The following is an 18,682-nucleotide window of genomic DNA, read 5'->3' as shown; positions in this document are numbered from 1 at the left end:
GTTCGCATATGGGGTTCGTTTTCACGAAGGCAACTGGGAGTTGGGGTGCTTTGGCCTACGCGTTCGCGATGGGCTGGTCACGTTTGCGTAGGGCAGGCTAGTTGTGCATCGCGCTTGCGAGGGAGCTTCAGTGAACGCGAAGGGTTAATTCTGGAGAGTGAATTTTTTGCTTCATGAACCCGAGGCACGTTCCACGTTCGTGAAGTGTAACCCTGGGTAGACCATTTAAGAGATGTATTTCGAGACTTTTACTCAGTTTATCATATTTTAAGTCCTAGACTTCGAGAGTGGGAGATTTTGAAGAGCAAATTCACTATATCTTTGGGGGTAAGCAACTTAGACTTGGATTTGACTTTATGTCATAATTTTCCATGGATTTCTACACCTATAAACTTGAATTTTAAAGTAAAATTTGGGGGTTTTTTGGCAAAACTTTTGGAAAGTGAATAATTGAAATTTGAATTCCGATTTGGAGTCAAATTTGGGTGAAACCTATATAACTCGTGTTATATTGGGTAATCGAGATTTATGACTTTTATCGGGTCCCGAGATGCGGTCCCGGATTGACTTTTTGGTAGATTTTGTGTTTTTGTACAAAGATCAAAGCTTTATTGGTTGGGGTTATTTTCTATAGCTTTATTTAATGTTATTGAGTTATTTTTGGCTAGATTCGAGCCGGTCAAAGGTCGATTCGCGTGGGAAGTTATTTTTTGAGTATTGTTTTTGCTTATTTGAGGTAAGTATCTTGCCTCAACCAAGTTTAGGCACTAGTTTCTTAAGTTATTGATGTTGGCTACGTGCTAGGGGTGTCGTACATGTGAGGGGTCAATCCCATGTGCGTGCACCAGGTGTTATTTATGTTCGAGGTAGTTTTAGGCTATATTATCCCTTGCTTTGAATATTTGTGATTCTTACTATCATGCTTTACATGTGTTACCACTACGTGACTTTGTGAATCATGTTAGAGATCATGTATAGGTTAATCTCCTGTTCAAACATGATAGTTGCTATATTTCTGGCGTATCCGCCTGATGTACACCGTAATAGTACACTTCGCACTTGCATATATTTTGGCATGTTATATAGCAGTCCATGAGTATGTGATTTGTTATCCATTGATGGTACACATGCATCCTTGTATCTGCTTTCGATATTCTGGACTGGTTTGACATCACGTGAGTTGCCCATGCAAGTTGATTTGATTGTGGGATGAGTTGTTCATGTGGTTGTTATAGCATATGAGTTGTCTGTATAGCATGTGGATAAGGATCTTTTCCCCTAGGGTCGTCCTCTCATATTTATCCTACATGACGTACACGCGGTTGTGGAAAACTGGTAAGTATTGGGTCTTTGTATATCTCCTCTATATGCAAATTCCTTAGGTGTATACATGATTTACTGCATATCTCCTCTATATGCTGGCTCCGTACATATATACATGCCTTCTTTTGCATATCTTCTCTATATGTCGCTTCTGATAATGAAATGGTACATAGTGCATATCTTCTCTATATGTCTCCTCTGTGTAATTTGACTTGCCTTTTTATGCATATTTTCTCTATATGCTGAACTGTTATCCTATTTAATGTTCGTGCATATCTTCTCTATGTACACCATGAGCTTTTTCTATAGTTATGCATAGATTCTAGTATTGTTACTACGTATTCATTACTTGTACAAATTTTATAACATGATTTTCACTGGTGATTCTTGTGACTACCTCTCTGAGGTTAGTCATGATACTTATGGAGTACATGGGGTTAGTTGTACTCATATTATACTCTGCACTTAATTGTGTAGATCCAAGCGTGGGACTTAGATGAGAGTTATACTAGACCACTGTTAAGCTGCCGAGAGACGAGGTAGAGTTGCACCCCATTCGCAGATCTTCGAGTCTCTTCCCATTTCTACTACTATTATTGTTGTTCAGATAACATTGTTATATTATTAGACTTGTACTCCTATTGTAGAGCTCATGACTCTATATTACCAGTTCTGAGAGATTTATTATATCAGTGCAGTCTTTATTTATGAAATTTGGCTTTTAGACTTGTACTATATCATAACTTATTATCTTGATTCATTATTATTATGCTTGGCTAGCCTAGCAATTGGTTTAGACGCCATCATGACCGGATGATGGTTTTGGGTCCTGTCATTCTACTGGTAGACTTGATTGATGATATCATGCTTTATTTCATGCTCTAGCTATGCTTCATATATTTTTTTGAGCTGATAGTAAGTGTCAGAGTCGACCCCTCGCCACTACTTCTTTGAGGCTAGACTTGATACTTACTGAGTACCTTGATTTTATATTCATAGTACACTTCTGTATATTTTTGTGTAGGTTATGTGGCTGGTTAGTGGTATTCACCCAGCAGAGTAGGAGTGCTATTTGGAGACTCATGGTAAGCTAATTATTTGATTAGATTCGCAGCATATGGAGTCCCACTTCCCTATTCTTTCATATATGTGTATGTATTTTGTAATTTTCAGAGAAATGTTGTATTCAGTTTAGATTATATATTCTTGTTTGATGCTCGTGACTATATTGTCACACTCAGGTAATAGGGAGAGTTTGTAAGACAATTGTGATCGTGTTTAGACCATGTCTGAGATTCATGTACTATTCATATGGAGTTATGTCATATTCCGCTTTGCTATTTATATCATGAATCAGTTAATGATTTAATAATTGAATTCTATTGATGTTGTTTAGTGTTGGCTTTCCAAGAGAGACGGTTATGCACCATCATGGCCTTTTGTGGGATTTTGGATCGTAACAGAGAAATAGAGAGAAAATTATCAAACTCTCATTTCGGAAAAATGAAGAATGGGCAAAAGTGTCCAGAATTCTTTTATAAGTCTTTAGATACAAATGGGCCGGACCAGGTAACTACCATCTACGAATCAACTACACAGTTAAAACCTTTTACAACTTAGGCTAATTACATAATAAATAGATGAAGCGCAATTCAGACTTTATGCTTAGGCGTAGATGCCAAGTGTTCCTTCATCTCAATACCCCCATCAAGTTAAAGGGGGTGTTGATACCCGATTTTTTCCTCATTGTTTTTAATATATATATATATATATATATATATATATATATATATATATATATATACCTTCAAAATAGCGCATATGCATCATCATTTGATTTACAAGCATACACAAGTATTTTCATAATTTTTCATGATTTTAAAAGACTTTAAACCAATTTATTTCTGCATTTTTATTGTATAAATATCCAATAATTATCCTCCAAATTATTTTATAATGATTTAATCATCTAAAATTATCATTTACACCAATATGAGGTTTAAATATTTTCAGGGCATTTCTTATAATTACATTTGCATTTTCTAGGGCCAAATTGCATATTTTGTAATAATAGCCCATATGCATGTATAATTACATTATTTATGCAGAAAATAACTTTTTATATTTTTATAATGTTAATTAATTGTTTTTAATCATTTTAATGCACAAATGATAATTTTTATATTTATTAATTACTTTTATAAATTATTTATTTATTAAACATTGGGTATTTAAAATCTAGCCCTAAATTCCTTTTAATTTCGGACCTAACTACCCAATCCCAACACAATAACCCTTGAGCCCAAACCAATTAACCCAAACCTATACCCGGTCGTGACCCGTTTCACTAACCCGACACCAGAACCCCCGACTAATCGTGGTCGTTGATCTTTGAGATCAACGACCCATATTACACCCGCCCTTTTAAGTTATACCCGAACCCCCTTAAACCCTAAACCATTTGTCCCTTCACCCTCCGCCCTCGAACTCTCTCAAACTCCCCTTCTCTCTCTGTCAAACCCTAGCCATCTCCCCCCCAATTTTCTCTTCTAATCCCACCGATCATGGGATTCCATGGTTGCTTCTTGCCATATTCTACTCCCCCTCAGTACTGGAACCTTCTATATACCGCTTGCCTAAATATAGCAAGCGGATTTCATCGATTTCGAACCAAAGCTGGTTCATTTCCTTGACCTTTTCCATCTATATTCATTCTTGTTCGTTTATGGTATGAATCTCTGTGCATTTCAGTGATTCCTACTCACCCTAAAATTGGGGTTTCAGATTATTTTAAATAGAACCAAATCTGGTTCGATTCTTTGATTTTAAAAGGTATTTCTGTCTATGTTCATCTTATTCTATGCAGCATGTGATTTTCACCTTTTATTTATTTTTGGTTTCTGCCGATTTTTCACTTTCCCTAAAATGAAGGTTTGAGGTTTTTTTCTTTTCCTTATTGATTTGATTGCATGCGATGATTCTTTCCTTTCTCATGTTTGATTGACGATTTTTCTTGTTTGGATGTTAATTTCTACTACTATATAAACCCCTCCCTATTCCACTTTTTGGGACAGACATGAATCGTGAATGTTTACTAAAAAAATTAAAATTATCGCTCTTTATTCTCTAAATACTCTTGTTCTATATTCTGGTTTCTGGCCGGCTGAAAGCCAAGGCCAAAAATTCTGGGTTCTTGTTACTGTGTACTTTGTTCTTTCTTGTCTCTTCGCTTAACGGCCAAGGCCAGAATTTCTGGGTTCTTGCTACTGTGGACTTTGTTCTTTCTTGTTTTTCGTTTAACTGGTGAGTTGCTGAACTTTCGTCACTTCATTCCTATTTACCTGTCATTAGCATGTGTTTTCACTTCTGAAGGTTGTTGTTCAATATGTTTCTGGGCTGTTCTCGTATGCAATCCTGACTGTCTTACTTCAATTCTAGGCCTTTCTAATCTAAAATGCCATTACGCTTGTAGTTTGAGACATGTTTAGACCTGCTTTAAGTTGATTAATTTTATTTTTAAGTCTCCCTAGCCTATGTGTTACTGATGTTTAGAACCTTTACACTTTATCCATCTCTTTAGTATTTAAATTTGCTATTAACCCTATTACTTGAACATGCTTTCATATCCCCTTTTATGGATTAGATGACTAAGCATGAAAGTATTCACTAAGTGTTTAGCATAAGTCCGTTTCTGAACTTGCTGTGATGACATGTAGCATGTTTGATCCTGTATGCTTCTACCATGTCTTGACTTCCAAATAATGGCCTTAATTTGTTCTCATTCTGTTAAGTTCTGTTGCCAATTGATATGATCCCTTCTTGGGACACCAACATCTACACTTAGCATAATCTGAACACTTTTTTCCCCTAAATATGAGTCTGTGTACATCAATCTTGCAAACCTGTCTTGTTAGTAGCATTATGTGTTGAACTTGTTTTTTCTGAAACTTTGTTAAGTCTGTTCTCAAAACCTAAGCATGTTCTACTACCTTTTCTATGTGCTCAATTTGAATCTGTTTGTATCCTTCAGTACTGTCCCCCTAACCTCAATCTATTCCTTTACTACTTGGTCTCTTTGAGTTCTTATTCTTAGCCAGCTGAAATCCAAGGCTACTTAGATTCTATCATTTGACCTCCCTAATGTGAGAACTTCTCGGGGTCCAATTGAGACCCTTGTGAACTCTGACACACTAGGATTTGGTCCTTAGGCTTTCTCTTCATTTCCCCTATCAACCTCCCTAGTGTGAGCACGTTCCTGGGTTCTTGAAACCCTTGGGAACTCTGACACACTAGGGCCATGGTTCTAATGCTCAACTCTGCCCTGTGCCTACTGGGTGAATCACTTGATTCTTGGCTGCCTTATGCCCATGAGGATGTAATTTTGGGCTGTTATGAATTATGAGAATGAAGGCCTGACCTGACCGGGTGTATCTTTGGGCCTGCTGTAGGCTCCCTATAGCTATTCTACTTTGTAATTCATTCTGGGCCTGTAATAATTCTTGTAATAACATTTGGGGTATTAGTGAAATTGGGAAAGGGTTTTTTATCTTATATTTGCAATCAATGGGGTAGGAATCCTGCCTATAGGTTCAATAATGTGTGTTTAGTTATCGTGTGTTAGAAATCATGCCTATAGGTATCCTATTATGTTCAGTCATTATATGTTAGCAATCCTGCCTAAGGTTTCAATACTTGGTTCAATTGTGTTCTATTTCTGCTTATTAGAAACCATGCCTATAGGAAATCACACACTTCACTTAACCTGCCTAATACCTGCACATTATTCAAAAGCATGATCATTTGACTAAATATTTTACCTGCTATTATGCCTATTTCTGTCCGATTATTAGATATCATGCCTATAGGGAATAAATACTAATAATAGTCCTTTCAATCTGCACCACACTCAATAGATATCATGCCTGTAGGATTTTAATTACTTAAAATCGCTATTGCATCATACTGTCCATCTAGAAAGCATGCCTATAGGAGCTAACATATGGGAATCAGTTCCAATCACTAGTCTCTAGAAATCATACCTATAGGACATCACCACTCGCTCTTCAAACTCTGTTATCCATGCGATTATAAGGAGGCATAAGTAATTTTGAGCATTTCCAATAAGTTTTATTGACCCTACTGCGTGAATCACCTAGAGATCATGTCTATATATTTAATAACCTACAACCTGTAGTCTCAATAATCAGCATGTAATTCCAAATGCTCCTAAACTGTATAGTCGCTTAGAAATCATGTCTATAGGTTTCATGACCTCCATAATCTACAAATCAGTTAACTTGGGACAGCAACACCACATATACGATATTGAATCCGGCATCACCTAGAATCCATGCATATAGGACTCTAAGTCACAAATTTTAAAACTATGTATTGCCCGCGTGCATTTGTTTGTTTGTGTGTGGAGGCTAACTTGAGCCCTTAATTGCCTTTACATGAAGTCCAAACTTGTTTTTTTGTATGTCGCCTAGTTTTATCATTTTTGAGCAACCTAAGTTAAAGTCTAGAACCCCCCTGAAATAGAGGTCCAAATGCTTCCTGGACCATAGGCATGGGACGGGTAGTGCACACATAGAGTATGAATTAGAATTGACTAGTGCGCTTTAGGTAAACAACTTAAAGATAGTAATCGGGTAGCAGGAGATGATAGTCTGTGCCCGCTGAATAATATGAGTAACACCCCATCTTGAGGGAGTTATGAAGTATTATTTATGTTACACGGGGTGATCCTTTAGGCTAAAAAACTTAGGACCCCCCCCCTTTGTTAAAGTCAATCATTTTATTTGTCCAAATTGCTTCCCTTCCCTTAGACTAATTCATATAATTCGAGTTCGGCCGGGACCCACCATTGTGGACCTCGAGGAGTGCCTAATATGTAAGGACCCGTAAAAATTTAAACTAAAAACTCGGGGTTTCGTGGCGCCAAGATACATGCATTAGCGGTTTGGACTTTTTGGATTGAACTGAGAGGAAAATATTTCTCATAAGAACGCATTTCTGCGGCCCATTATGCAGCCACATAATCACTCTGCGGACCGCATAATGGCCGTAGAATGAAGTAGAAAGTTTGGCCAATTTGAGGTCAGTTTTGCGGTCGATTGGGTGACCGCATAATCGATATGCGGACCACATATCGGTCGCATAATCCCTCTTGGGTTTCTGCGGAGGGAGTTCTGCGGTGCATTATGCGACCGCAGAACAAGTATGCAGACCGCATACTGGTCGCATACCTGAAGGCTATTTCTGCGGTCACTTTGCGGACCGCATAACCATTATGCGGCCGCATATGCGACCGCAGACCTATGTCGGGGCACCATTTTTCTTAATTTAAAATCCAACCCCCATTCCGTTAAAACACCCCTTAGGTCTATTTTGAGCTCATTTTCTGATGTTTCTAGAGTGAGAGAGAGAGAGGGTTCAAGAGGGAGGGCCTAAGTTTTCATCAAATTGATCTTCAATCATCACTTAAAGCTTTGGTAATATTCAAGTAGAGCACCAAATTCTTCATCCAAAAGGGTAAGACTTCATCACCCCATCTCTTAATTTCAAACATAGCTATAATGGGGTACTAGTGTGATACTTCATGGGTATAAGGGTGGTTTGTCTTGCATGCATGTATGATAAAGAGTGTGGGAAAAAGTGAACTAGAACTATGAACATTTTCATCATTTTGGGTTCAATTTGTATATTGCTAAAATAGATTGAGGTTGCTAAGGGTTCCGGATAATTGTAGAGTCTAAAGAAGCGTAATTGAGGTATGTATGGCTAACTCTCTTCTTCCTAGAATCGAACTCTTGGTGTCCGAATAATTGGTGTAAGTTCCGACTTGATCATACTAGAATTGTTTGCCTTAGTGTGTTGGGTTGGAAGATTCATGTTCCCTAATTGTTTTAGATGTTTACCATGTCATCACGCTACTTGAGAACGTTATTATGATTTTCCAAGTTCCTTTCTTTATATGTGTAATGCCTTATGTGATAATACTTATCGACATGCATGATGATGTTATTTGAACGGATAAAAAGGGAAAGACTCGAATTGTAAAATATTCCCAAGTGACAAGAACTACTTAATAAATGAGGCTATTTGTGCCATGTAACGAAAGATGAGAAAGAAATGTGAATTGAGTGAACAATTGAAAGAGGTTATGTCTCAAGTGAGATGGCTTAGCCGATCGGGCCGAGATCGGACGCCATGCTGTACACATGGTGGCATTTGTATTGGAATTATTGATTTACATTGTGGATATGGGTATGTTTCACTTGAGATGGCTTAGCCGGTCGGGCCGAGACCGGACTCCATGTAAAAACACAGTGGCATTGTGAGTTATGGCTTTGGCACTAAAGATTATTAATCTAAAAAGATGGAAAGATTGAATTGGAAACTATGTGATCCTTACTTGGTGTTTCTTTGTATTTCTATGAAGTACTTATTGATTATTATGACTGCCTTCTCTTTGTTTCACTGTTCATTCTACTAAGATTGGTGTTTGTCTTACATACTAGTACTATTCGACAGTACTAACGTCCCTTTTTGCCGGGGGTGCTACATCTTTGAATGGATGTAGGTGGTTCCATTGCAAATAGTGTTGATCGCAGATAGTGGTGCTCTCTTTTTCTCCTCACAGCAGTCTTGGTGAGCCTCATTTCTCCCAGGGGTCATGTAGTCCTTCTTTTGTATAAGTTTTTATATTTTGAGGTATAGCCGGGGCCTTGTTGCCGGCATTGTCATGTTGCTCTTTTGTACTATTAGAGGCTCCGTAGACGTTTATGTGGGTCATGTATGTATGTTGGGGTGGTCGTTGGATCGAGTTGTATTTTGGGAACTCAACTATGGCATAATGTATATAAGGAAAAATGAACAAGCAACGTTTATATATTTATATAACTGATTTTTCTCCTGTTTTACAAATGGTGATGTGATCCCTTTTTAGATTATGAATCAGTCGGGTAGGAAAGGTTTAATAGGCTTACTCGACCGGGTTCACTTGGTTGAGCGCCGGTCGCGCTCCTCGAGGTTGGGGCGTGACATAATACCTTCTCCTCGAGGCAATTTGAGCCCTTACCCGATCTTTGATGATGCAAACTAGTTAAATCAGAGTTATCTGCAAAATAGGTGCCCTAACGCACCTTAATCCGTTAGGTGGCGACTCTCTTTTAGTACCCTCCCATTTAAAAGAGTTGTCACGACGTCGAAGCCCGATTTTCGCGAGAAAAATGGGCGCGATAGCATAGCGACTCTGTTGGGGATATCCTTAGGCTCTTACTATAATGAACTTGGTTTGTGTGAATTAGTCTCCCTCGATAAGTGTGTCTTTATTATTTTATGCTCAAATTCACTGTTTATTTGCTACATGCACACCCCCTTCCCTATTTTCCCTTTTACATGAATTTACATGCAACTTTTCGTTTAACCTTGTTCGTCTGGCTTCAATATTTATGTCTTTCCCAATCCCTACCCCTTTTACCGCTTTATCATAATTTTTCGTTATGAGAACTAACTCCTTCTTTGTTTTTCTTTCTTTCTTGTCTTTACATTTATTAAATATTGCATTTATCGCTTTCATCATGCAAAATACTTGACAAGGTGTTGTTTTATTTTTTGCATAATTACATGCTCTACATCATATTCCACTCGTGCGCAATTAATACCATAGCGGCACTTGATGAGTGTCCGCGCTCTTCCTATTTTACCCTTTTTAAATTTGAAAAGGCTTATTTGCGGTAAAACTAGTCGATCAACGGTGCAGTTGATGGTTCCGTACCTTTCCCTCTCAAGTTGTCTGTTTGAGGGTACCGGTCTAGACTTCTATAGAAAACCCTACTCTGATGTTAACTGTGCATGCATCATGTCTAAATCTAGCAGGAGTTAGAATGTTGTCCGCATAATAACTGTCTAAGGAAAGCCTTGTCCAAAGTCCATCGGGATTTCCATAATCCCAACAGGCACAATCATGATTTGTGCATTATTTGGAGAAAACATGCCGATATGCTAATCATTAATGTGTAAGTAGTCAAACCCGGAAGGGGAAAGGGCTAACTTTATTTGTTTTGCAAACTTGAGGCACGAAGTCCCCAGGTTCGGCATGGTCCGAAGTATCTCACCTCTATTGCTAGACTGGTGGGACAATCTCTCGCCAAGCGCCAAGAACCATGTGAAAAGAATTCTTGGAAATTTACCTTCTTTGCTGAACATTAAGCCAAACAATGTACTGATCGAGGCCGCTACTATGTTCTGGGATAAAAAGAGGGCTGTTTTCCGTTTTGGTAACATAGAGATGACTCCCCTTCTTGAGGAAATAAGAGGTTTTGCCGGGCTACCCTGGGATAGCCCTGGTCTGCTGGTACCAGAAAGACGTACTTCTAGGGGATTTCTGAAGATGATGGGTCTTAGAAAGAATGACGAGTTAGTCTGCCTGAAGAAGTCCTACATACCTTTCGACTTCCTCTACGAGCGTTATGGGCACAACACATCCTACCGTATCTATCATGATGAGTTTGCCATAACTTCCCTGGGCTGGACTCATCGTCGAGTTTTTCTGTTCATCGTCTATTTTCTGGGTATGATAGTATTTCCAATTCTAGGAGATATGATTCACACTCGTTTGGCTATGGTTACTAAGACCTTAATGGAAGGGATTGAGGGAAAGACTTACACTGTTGTCCCAATGATTGTGGCAGAGATATACCGAGCTTTGGACCATTGTAAGAAGGGATTCAGACATTTTGAGGGTTGTAATTTGTTACTGCAAATATGGTTGTTGGAGCATCTTCAAAGAGGACAGTACCGTCAGGAATTTTTGCGGCGACCATGGAATGACCACATAGCCTTTCACCATCCAAAAAGAATGATTTTCATCCCAGACAGGTTTGCACAACCGGAAAACGCCGTAGATTGGGTACACTTCTTTAGCAATTTGACTGATGACAAGGTCCATTGGATGTTCGAGTGGTTCCCTACTAACGAGTTCATCATCAGGTCCAGGGATGTTCCTCACTCAGTGCTGATCGGGTTGAGGGGTATCTATCATTCTTATCAGGGTCATAAGACAGGCTGGGAGAAAACAAGTCATACCGCGAGTTTCTAAGATGGTTCACTACAAAGCAGACTTTCAGGGTGGTGCCATTCCATCCAAGTGTGAGGCCCAACACATGTGGCATCTTAAGATTATTGTGGAAAAGGATACCATCAAACTAGATCGGTACCACGCCGGTCATGTGTATTTCTACCTATCATGGTTGGATGATGACATAGCAGGAGAAGTCGAGACAGGGATCGATCGAGAAAATAGGGTCATAGACGATGCTGCTGAAGCACACGTAAAATACAAGAGGTTGCGCAAGAGAATCCTTGAGTCTGAAGCCAGACATTTGGAACAACACAAGATAGAAATGGAATCAATGAATGAATGGAGGGAAGTTGCTGCAAAATCAATAGAGAGGCTGGAGTACTTAGAGTAGGGTCTGATGGAACTTGAAGAGAAGATGAGGAAAAGGATCGTGGATTGTCAGAATGCAGAGGGCAATGAAGGAGGACACCTAGCAAGGGCGTATCTGCTGCTGGACATGCGCGACCTGGGGAATCTAATCGATGGGGCCAAGAAGGCCAAGCTTGGAGAGGGTCCCTCCGGGACCAAATAGAATAGAATTGTTGTTTATTTGCTTTTCTAGAGTCATTTTAGAAATTGATTGTAATAAGGCAAATGGCACTAGCAACTCTTTTAATTATTGTCATTTTAGAGGTTTGATCTATTTATTACATTAATGAAATGAGGCAGTTATCGGCATCAAGTTTCTCCAAATCTATGTGTCGCTAGGCCTACCTCAGGCACAATGAGGTTCCCAAAATTAGGACGCGAATTTATAATTCCGCAATACATGTTTAAATACCGCGAATATCCTTCCAAAATCCCCTACTGACTTGTTTACCATTTTGCTTTTCTTTATTTTGATTATTCCCATCCCCTAAGGTTGGTTCTTGCATACTGGCATCATCAGTGTATCATACCAGATCCAGAGGCCCTCCACCTTCTCCTCCTCCAAGTGATCCTAAAAGTAAGGGAAAGGCTAAGATGGATGACATGAGTGGTATCAGGAAAGATAACGCTGCGCATGCGAAAAATGTTGAAACTTCAGATGGTCGGAGTACTCCGGCACATAATGATTTGGTTCTACGGTTGGAGCAGAAAATACTGGAATTGCAAGGGGAACTTGAGCAGGTCCGCAACTTGGCAAACCTCTCCCTCACCTTTAACGTCCCTAATATTAACCAACAGAATGCCCAAAACCCAGCACCTCCTCAAAACACACCAAACCAACATCCACAAAATCCTCCTGCACCTCATCAATACGCCACACCTCCTCAAAATCCTAACCCTCCACCAGTGCCAACTCCTCCTCAACACCAACGTCTTCCGACTCAGTATCCACAAACTACTACCTACCATACTCCTCAAAATACACCGCAACCTACCCCCGATCCACAGAACTCAACCAATGATCATCACTACACCCAAATCCTCGGTATCCACCAAAGTAACCCCATATATGTAGAAACCCTACCTCACCCAACTCAACAAACCCCATACACACCGGAATCTGCCGAGAAGGACCTGCTCATCAAGAATATGGCAAAGAAACTTAAGAAGCTCACAAGCCAGGTCTAGGGCGTCGAAGTGGGTAAAGGCATTGAGGGTTTGAATTATGAAGATCTGTGTATTCAGCCAGATGTAGAACTGCCGGAGGGTTACAAACCTCCTAAGTTCGAGATGTTTGATGGAACAGGTGACCCAAAGGTGCATCTAAGGACATACTGTGACAAGCTCGTAGGAGTTGGAAAAGATGAAAGGATTCGCTTGAAACGGGTCATGAAAAGCCTCACTGGAGATGCCCTATCATGGCACATCAGCCAAAATCCAAAAAAGTGGGTTAGCTGGGTAAGCATGGCTTCAGATTTCATGGATCGGTGCAAGTTTAATACGGAGAATGCGCCAGATGTCTTCTATATCCAGAATCTCAAGAAGAAGCCAACAGAGACTTTTCGCGAGTATGCTACTCGATGGAGATCGGAAGCTGCGAAAGTAAGGCCGGCATTGGAAGAAGAGCAGATGAACAAGTTCTTCGTCCGGTCCCAGGATCCACCATACTACTAAAGGTTAATGGTTATCGAGAATCGCAAATTCTCTGACATCATCAAATTGGGGTAAAGGATTGAAGAAGGGATCAAGAGCAGAATGGTAACTAATTTTGAGGCATTACAGGCTACAAACAAAGAATTGCAGTCAGGGGGTATATCCAAGAAGAAAGAAGTAGGGGCCATGATGGTAGCCCAAGGTCCAAAATCTCCTCTTACATACCAAACACCTCCACCCACATATCAGCCTTCACCTCCCAGATATCCACAACCCGCCACTACCTACCACACTTATAACACCCAGCCAGCATATTATCACTCACCGCCAGCCCGCCAAAACAATCAGAAACCCAGACCAAATTTCGACCGCAGGCCACCCAGATAATACACCTCTATTACTGAACCCATCGATCAATTATACGAGAGACTGAAAGCTGCTGGATATGTCACCCCTATTTCCGACTGTTTCCATGGAAAACTCCTCTCAATGGGTCAATCCAAACAAAACATGTGCCTACCACTCCAGCATAAAAGGTCATACCATTGAAGAATGTCACACCCTGAAATACAAGATCCAGACACTAATCGATACCAAGGTTATACAAGCAAAGGAGGCTGCACCTAACATCCGCAACAATCCCCTCTCGGATCATAGGGGCGAGGGAGTAAATATGATAGAGACTGATGAAGAATGGGACCCAGATACAACCACCAGTTGAAGTTGAAGAAGCCGCACCAACCCCGTTCGAGGTGGAAACAACACCTGCAGCTGTACCTGCTCCATTCAAAGTAGAAGTAACCATACCCTTCACTGTGACGATAGCATCCACACCGCCCTTTAAATCTAATGCCATACCCTGAGACTATGTTGTAGAAGCCAGGAGGAAAGGAAAAGCAAAAATGGAAGAATCTGGTGCAGCACAAGGGATGACCAGGACTGGTAAAATTTATACACCTGAAAATTTGGGAGGGACGAGTAGAGAAGCTGCTTCCAAGCAACACATCATCGAAACTGGCACCGGATGATCTTTGGAGAGAGGAGCAAGCGAGAGAATCTTCTGTGGTAGACCATCTGAACAAAACTCCTGCTCAAATATCCATCCTATCATTACTGCAGAATTCTGAGGCACATAGGAATATCTTGACGAAGGTATTGAATAAAGCTTACGTACCTAACAATATCACCAGTGGGGAGATGGCTAACATGGTAAGGCAAGTACTGGAGAGCCACAAGATCACCTTTCATGAAGACGAACTTCCACCAGTGGGATTAAGCCACAATAGGGCACTGCATATCACGGTACAATGCAAGAATAAATTCATTGCTAGGGTTTTGATAGATGGAGGGTCCAGTCTCAACATCTGTCCACTGACTACTCTGAAAAGGTTGGGTAAAGGTTTGCATGAAATACGAGCAGGGACTATGAATGTGAAGGCGTTTGATGGGTCTCAAAGGGCCACAATTGGGGAAACCAATCTATGCTTGCAGATGGTCCCGACTTGGTTTGATGTTGAATTTCAAGTGCTAGACATATCCGCCTCATACAATCTGCTGTTGGGACGACCTTGGATACATGCCGTCGGGGCTGTGGATTCTACTTTGCACCAGGCTATAAAGTTTGAATGGAATCATCAGGAGGTGATCATTCATAGAGACGGAAGTAATCCCATTTATACCAACCAAACTGTTCCGGTCGTGGAACATAGAAGGAAGTTAGATGGGAAGACTTATCATCGCATCGAGCGCATCAATGCAATTGAGAAAGACAAGTGGTGGAGCAGCAAAATAGAAAGCATACTAGCGTGGGCAGGGTATGAACCCAGTAAAGGGCTCGGGAAGAACCTCCAAGGTATTACCAAACTGATACAGCTAAAACGTCACGACACGACCTTTGGACTTGGATATCAGTACACCTGGAAGGAGTATGACGATTGGTCGCCGCCACGGCGTGGTACTTATTACACTCTAGAGCAACCAGTACCACATTTGAGCCATTCATTTCACCAAGCTGACATGATGTGGGAGTCCGAAGAAGATGAAGTTTTAGCCGGTATAAGGAATCTATTTTTGGATGATGGAGACATGGATTGCAGTGCGATAGTTGAGGAGGAAGAGGAGGAAGGCCTCATTATTCAGACCTTGGAGAAGGGAGTTGTTCTCAAGAACTGGACTGTTGCACCATCAAGGGCCCATCGAGTTCCTGGGTAGCCTGGCAATTAACATCATTTTTTTTATTTTTAAAAAAGCAATTTTTATGAGCATTTAAGACGTTTTCAGCATTTTGTTTTAAGCTTGTTTTGTTTTAAAATAATTGCTCGGGTCATCGAGCCGCACCTGTTTGATGTTTTCAAGATTTATCTAAATGCATTGATGTTTTTAGTATTTATTATTATTCTTTACGTTTTTTTCTACAACATTATTATTACCTACCCCGATGAACTTACGACTGTGACATGTAGTGAGATAACACAACATAAGGACAGTGACTTGGAAGAAATAGAAGAAGAAGATGTGATACCTGAGGAAATTGTAAGAGAGGTCGAGAATTTTGAGAACAAGCCCAAGTCCAATTTGGATGAAACTGAGATAGTCAACTTGGGAGATTCCGAAACAGTTAAAGAAACTCACATAAGCATTCACTTGTCACCATCAGAGAAAGAAGAATACACTCATTTCCTGAAGGAATATGAGGATATCTTTGCATGGTCCTATGATGATATGACCGATTTGAGCACGTCCATAGTGGCTCATAAACTACCTACCAACCCAATGTGTCCGCCAGTAAAGCAGAAGCTCAGAAAGTTCAAGCCAGATATGAGTTTGAAAATCAAAGAAGAAGTCACAAAACAAATCAAAACTAAGGTTCTCAGAGTGGTTGAATATCCAACTTGGTTGGCTAACATCGTGCCGGTTCCAAAGAAGGATGGGAAAGTCAGAGTATGCGTCGATTATCGGGGACCTAAACAGAGCAAGTCCCAAAGACGATTTCCCGTTACCCAACATACACATACTGATCGACAATTGCGCCAAGCATGAACTCCAATCCTTTGTGGATGGCTTCGCGGGATATCATCAGATCTGGATGGATGAAGAGGATGCCGAAAAGACGGCTTTATCACACCATGGGGGGTGTACTTCTATAAAATAATGCCGTTCGGTCTAAAGAATGCTGGGGCCACTTATATGAGGGCCATGACAACTATGATTCACAACATGATACACAAAGAGATAGAAGTATATATGGATGATGTCATCATCAAATCCAAGAGGGCCGCAGATCACATAGTAGATCTGAGAAAGTTCTTTGACCGGCTGCGGAAGTACAATATGAAACTGAACCCTGCAAAATGTGCCTTCGGAGTTCCTGCAGGACCCAGGATCTACCACCACCAAAGAACAAGAAGGACGTGATGAGTTTCTTGGGACGTCTCAACTACATCAGCCGCTTCATAACACAATCAACTGTAATATGTGAACCAATTTTCAAAATGCTGAAGAAGGATGCCGCCACTAGCTGGACTGAAGATTGTCAGAAGGCTTTTGACAAAATCAAGGAATACCTATCCACACCACTAGTCCTAGTCCCGCCAGAACCTGGTAGACCACTACTACTCTACCTTTTCGTACTAGATGGGGCTTTCGGTTGTGTCTTGGGACAACATGATGAGACAGGGAGAAAAGAGCAGGCCATATATTATCTGAGCAAGAAGTTCACACCCTATGAAGCACGGTACTCTCTGCTAGAACGCACTTGCTGTGCTCTAACATGGATAGCCCAGAAATTGAGGCACTACTTTTGTGCTTATACCACATATCTCATATCGAGAATGGATCCACTGAAGTACATCTTTCAGAAGCCTATGCCTACAGGAAAGCTGGCCAAATGGAAAATATTATTGAGTGAGTTTGACATTATCTATGTAACTCAGAAGGCAGTCAAGGGACATGCATTAGCAGATCATCTTGCAGAAAATCCTATAGGAGGAGAATACGAACCACTAAAAACGTATTTTCCTGATGAAGAAGTGTCTTTCGTAGGAGAAGATATTGCTGAATCCTACGACGGTTGGAGAATGTTTTTCGACGGACCTGCAAATTTCAAAGGAGTCGGTATCGGAGCCATTTTGGTGTCAGAAACCGGTCAACATTATCCGGCGTCCACAAAACTTAGGTTTCCATGCACCAATAATATGGCGGAATATGAAGCCTGCATATTAGGGCTCAATTTGGCTGTCGACATGAATATCCAGGAATTGCTGGTGATTGGTGATTTAGACCTACTGGTGCACCAGGTACAAGAAGAATGGGCTACAAAGAACACCAAGATACTACCATATCTGCATCAAGTACAAGAGATGATGAAGAGGTTCACAAAGATAGAATTCTGACATGTCCCCAGATTCTAGAATGAATTTGCAGATGTACTGGCCATGTTGTCCTCCATGATACAACACTCGGACAAGAACTTCATCGATCCCATTCCGGTAAGAATCCATAATCGGCCAGTTTACTGTGCTCAAGTTGAAGAAGAAACAAATGGGAATCCATGGTTCCACGATATCAGGGAATATTTGGCAAAAGGAGAATATCCAGAGCATGCAAACCACACTCAGAAATGCACACTTCAGAGGTTGTCCAACCATTTCTTCCAAAGCGGAGGAATTTTGTATAGAAGAACTCCTAATCTGGGGCTATTACGGTGTGTTGACGCCAAAGAAGCCTCCAAACTACTTGAAGAGATATATGCCTGAACCTGCGGCCCACATATGAATGGTTTCGTCCTAGCCAAGAAGATACTCAGAGCCGGATACTTTTATATGACTATGGATACAGACTTCATCCGGTATGTCCAGAAATGTCATAAGTTCCAGATACGCGCAGATATGATACGGGTACCTCCCACTGAACTTAATGCAACAAGCGCACGGCCTTTTATTTCCTGGGGAATGGATGTCATTAGACCGATCGAGCACACCGCTTGAAACAGGCACATGTTCATTCTAGTGGCCATCTTCATAGAGTTTGTCAGGGACTGTATTGTTTGTCGATTCGGGGTTCCAGAATCCATAATCACTGACAATGCCGCCAATCTCAACAGTGATCTAATGAAAAGCCATGTGTGAAACCTTCAAAATCAAGCACAAAAACTCCACAGCATATTGACTCAAAATAAATAGATCCGTGGAGGCCGCCAACAAGAACATTAAG

General features: G+C 40.6%; 1 protein-coding gene across 1 annotated transcript; it reads left to right on the top strand.

The window, feature by feature from the left end:
• Positions 1 to 14,677: 14,677 nt before the first annotated feature.
• Positions 14,678 to 17,862, top strand: LOC138909792 (uncharacterized). Its single transcript, XM_070201007.1, has 3 exons — positions 14,678 to 15,596; positions 16,128 to 16,179; positions 16,845 to 17,862. Exons 1-3 carry the CDS (start codon positions 14,678 to 14,680, stop codon positions 17,860 to 17,862), a joined length of 1,989 nt encoding a protein of 662 aa, XP_070057108.1.
• The last annotated feature ends 820 nt before the right edge of the window (positions 17,863 to 18,682 follow it).

The sequence above is a fragment of the Nicotiana tomentosiformis genome, chromosome 4, assembly GCF_000390325.3.
Source record: "Nicotiana tomentosiformis chromosome 4, ASM39032v3, whole genome shotgun sequence".
NCBI classification, from domain to species: domain Eukaryota; kingdom Viridiplantae; phylum Streptophyta; class Magnoliopsida; order Solanales; family Solanaceae; genus Nicotiana; species Nicotiana tomentosiformis.
This window is presented reverse-complemented; position numbering and strand designations above follow the sequence as displayed.